At 60.5% G+C, this 2,587-nt stretch overlaps 1 protein-coding gene across 1 annotated transcript; it reads right to left on the reverse strand.

Annotated features, from left to right (window-relative positions):
• Positions 1-577: 577 nt before the first annotated feature.
• MRPL28 (mitochondrial ribosomal protein L28) lies at positions 578-2,334 on the reverse strand. Its single transcript, XM_077316275.1, has 5 exons — positions 1,997-2,334; positions 1,755-1,907; positions 1,539-1,673; positions 1,122-1,208; positions 578-896 (listed from the first exon to the last, which is right to left on the reverse strand). The coding sequence occupies exons 1-5, from the start codon at positions 2,288-2,290 to the stop codon at positions 801-803; spliced, it is 765 nt and encodes a 254-aa protein (XP_077172390.1). The 5' UTR covers positions 2,291-2,334; the 3' UTR covers positions 578-800.
• Positions 2,335-2,587: the final 253 nt, after the last annotated feature.

Here is a 2,587-nt window from a genome sequence, read left to right on the forward strand (position 1 = left end):
CGAAGAGAGACGTCAACTTCTAGCCGCCTGCCTCCCCCCGTGGCAGGGCAATTTGCCCCTGAGACAACTGCCGTCTGCGCAGGTCATTACTGCTTGTTTCTGATGCAAAGATGGTCTCAAGTCTGCCATCTCTGGGTAGCAGGAGGACCACCAGGAGTGGGAGAGCTGCCATGGGCCTCCAAGGAAGAATCCCAGGAAAAAGGAGGTTTCTGCTCAGAGAGGAAACTGAAGCAACCCCCCCCCCCCCCAAAAAAAAGAAGTCAGATCAGCTCCTACTCACAGAAGCAACATTCCATTGGGCGGTAGCCATCCTGACCTATTTCTGGCTAATATCCATCAATATCCCCCAAATGCCAGGGAGCAGTCAGAGATCCCTAGGCTAGGGAATAAGTTATGGAGTCGTTCCTAGAATTTACCCGGAGGCCTCCAGGCTTTACTCCTGGCTTTTCCAGGCCCCTTGCAGCAGTCCGCACAAACACCTTGCCCCACCCCCAGGCAGACCCAAAGGTGAATGGCCCACAGGGCAGCTGCAGGCCCAGGAGCTCAAGAGCTATCTGCAAAAAAAGCCATTCAGCCGTGATGGGAAGGCGTACTGCTCTTTATTGATGCTTTGTAGCACCCAGGTGAAGAGAGCCGGGCCCTCCCCTAGCACACGTACCTGCGGGCACCTTTGGTCAGAGTGCGATGCTGGGTACAACCACTCCTCTTCTTCGTATGGAAAACCTGATTTAATTGCCTCAAGACCTCCCATCTCAGGGACTAACATACCGTCAAAGACATGCCCGCCCTCCCGCCCCTTGTCAGTTCCTTTGCTCTTTGGCTGGTTGAGATAATTTCTGCTCCTCAAGCTGCTGCATGAGTTCTTCTAAATAGACTTTGAAGAGGGGAACCGGATCCTGCAAGACAGACACACAGAGCATGGAAGATAACAATTTTCTCCCAGGGATGTAGCAGAACTGCTGGCTAAGAAGAACGGAGAATGGAAGGGTAGCTGGATGCAGAAGCCCTGGGCTGACTAGCCAAGGTTCCAAAGGCAAGAGTGGGCCATTAATACCACAGAGGGAAGGGGGCATCACAAACAGTCCCCCCACCCCCGATGAAACACCCAGCACCAGACGCACCTTCTTCTCTCGGAGCCGCTGCTTTTCTACCGCTTCTTCCAAACTCAGCCCAACCCATTCTGCCTCCTCTTCTGGGATTACAAACTCCTGCATGCAAAGTAAAAAACTCAATAGCAGCACCCAGAAGGAAGCCAAGACATCCCCTGGTATTGCACCATAAACAGGCAAAAGAGCACAGCCTGAGTCCTACACTGGAACTGGGTGGAGGTTTCCATTCAGAATAGTTGGCTGTGGCTGGCCCCCCAAGAGTACAACCACCACATGCAGCAGCCACTTCCACCCTCATGCTGTCAAAGCTGGGCCAGGCCTGCTCCCCCAACAATAAGGCCAGAGCACTCGAAATGGGAGAGAAAGAGCACAGGAAGGGCTGAAACAGTCCTGGCCCACCTCTGGGCTGCCCCAGGACAAGACTCCCACCTTATATTTCTCATAGACGGCTTCTCTCCTAGCTGGATCGTCTGGATGGAGAGCGGGATCGCGGCGAGCGAGTCTCAGGAGCATGGTGCGTTTCAGGTCCATGCCCACCTTGGAACACATCTCCCCCTTGGGCGTCTGCAGAGCCAGAGAAAGCAGCTGCCTGAGCAAGTCCAGAGGCAGCTGAGAGCGAGGAGGGGGGCACGGCCGACCACTGACCTTGAGGATGTAGAAGTCGAAGCCAAAGGCGGCGTCGACGAGGTCCAGGGTCCGCATGGTCACCGAGATGGTCAGCTGCCGGTCCAGGATCTCGCTGTAGAACTCCCGGAAGAAGAGCTGCGGCTTCCACGCCTTCTTCAGGCGAGGCGCGAGCTTGGCGGGAGAAGGAGAGAGTCAGGGGGGTAGGGTGGGGTGGGGGCGCCGTCGAGGGGGAGGGGGCGCCGCCGCCGCCGCATGCCCACCTTGTCGTTGTTGGCGTAGCGATAGCCGAAGACAATGCCCTCGCCGCCCCACAGGCCCTCCTGGCTCTCGGGCGGGTAGTAGACGGGCACGGGGGCCTCCTGCACGCGGCGGCGGCGCCAGGTGGCCGGGTCCAGCTCCCGCGGGCGCTCCTGCGGCCTCCAGTGCACGGCCGGCGGCGGGGTGGCCGCGTCCTCGCGCAGCGCCCGCAGGTAGTGCTCGGGCAGGCGGGCGTAGATGCCCCGCTGCTGGCGCAGCGCCTTCCACAGCCGCGGCGGCACTTGGTGCAGCGGCATCGCCCCACCACCCGCAGGCCGGAAGCGGAAGCCGCCGGAGCCTCTTCCGGCCGGAGCCCCGGCCCGCCCCTCGTCGCCAGGGACGCCGGAAGGACGCGCGAGCCGAAGCAAGAGCGGCCCGGCGCCCTCCAGGCGCGCCTTCCGGCCCAGGAGCGGCCCGTTGCCTCGGAGACACAGAGGCCGGGCCCGGAGGGGGCCAGCGAGGATGCAGGACCCCGGCGCAAGACAGGGACAGGGCTGCTGCCGCCCCCCCCCCCACACACACACACACGAAAAAAGAAACATCAGAGCCTCGCC

This window comes from Paroedura picta, chromosome 17, assembly GCF_049243985.1.
Source record: "Paroedura picta isolate Pp20150507F chromosome 17, Ppicta_v3.0, whole genome shotgun sequence".
Classification (NCBI taxonomy): Eukaryota; Metazoa; Chordata; class Lepidosauria; order Squamata; family Gekkonidae; genus Paroedura; species Paroedura picta.

Coding starts and splice junctions, on each gene's coding strand:
- MRPL28 (XM_077316275.1), bottom strand. CDS start 2,290: ATGCCGCTGCACCAAGTGCCGCCGCGGCTGTGGAAGGCGCTGCGCCAG. Junction 1,908..1,996: donor GCTACGCCAACAACGACAAG/GTGGGCATGCGG, acceptor TCTCCCGCCAAG/CTCGCGCCTCGCCTGAAGAA. Junction 1,209..1,538: donor CCGTCTATGAGAAATATAAG/GTGGGAGTCTTG, acceptor CTTTGCATGCAG/GAGTTTGTAATCCCAGAAGA.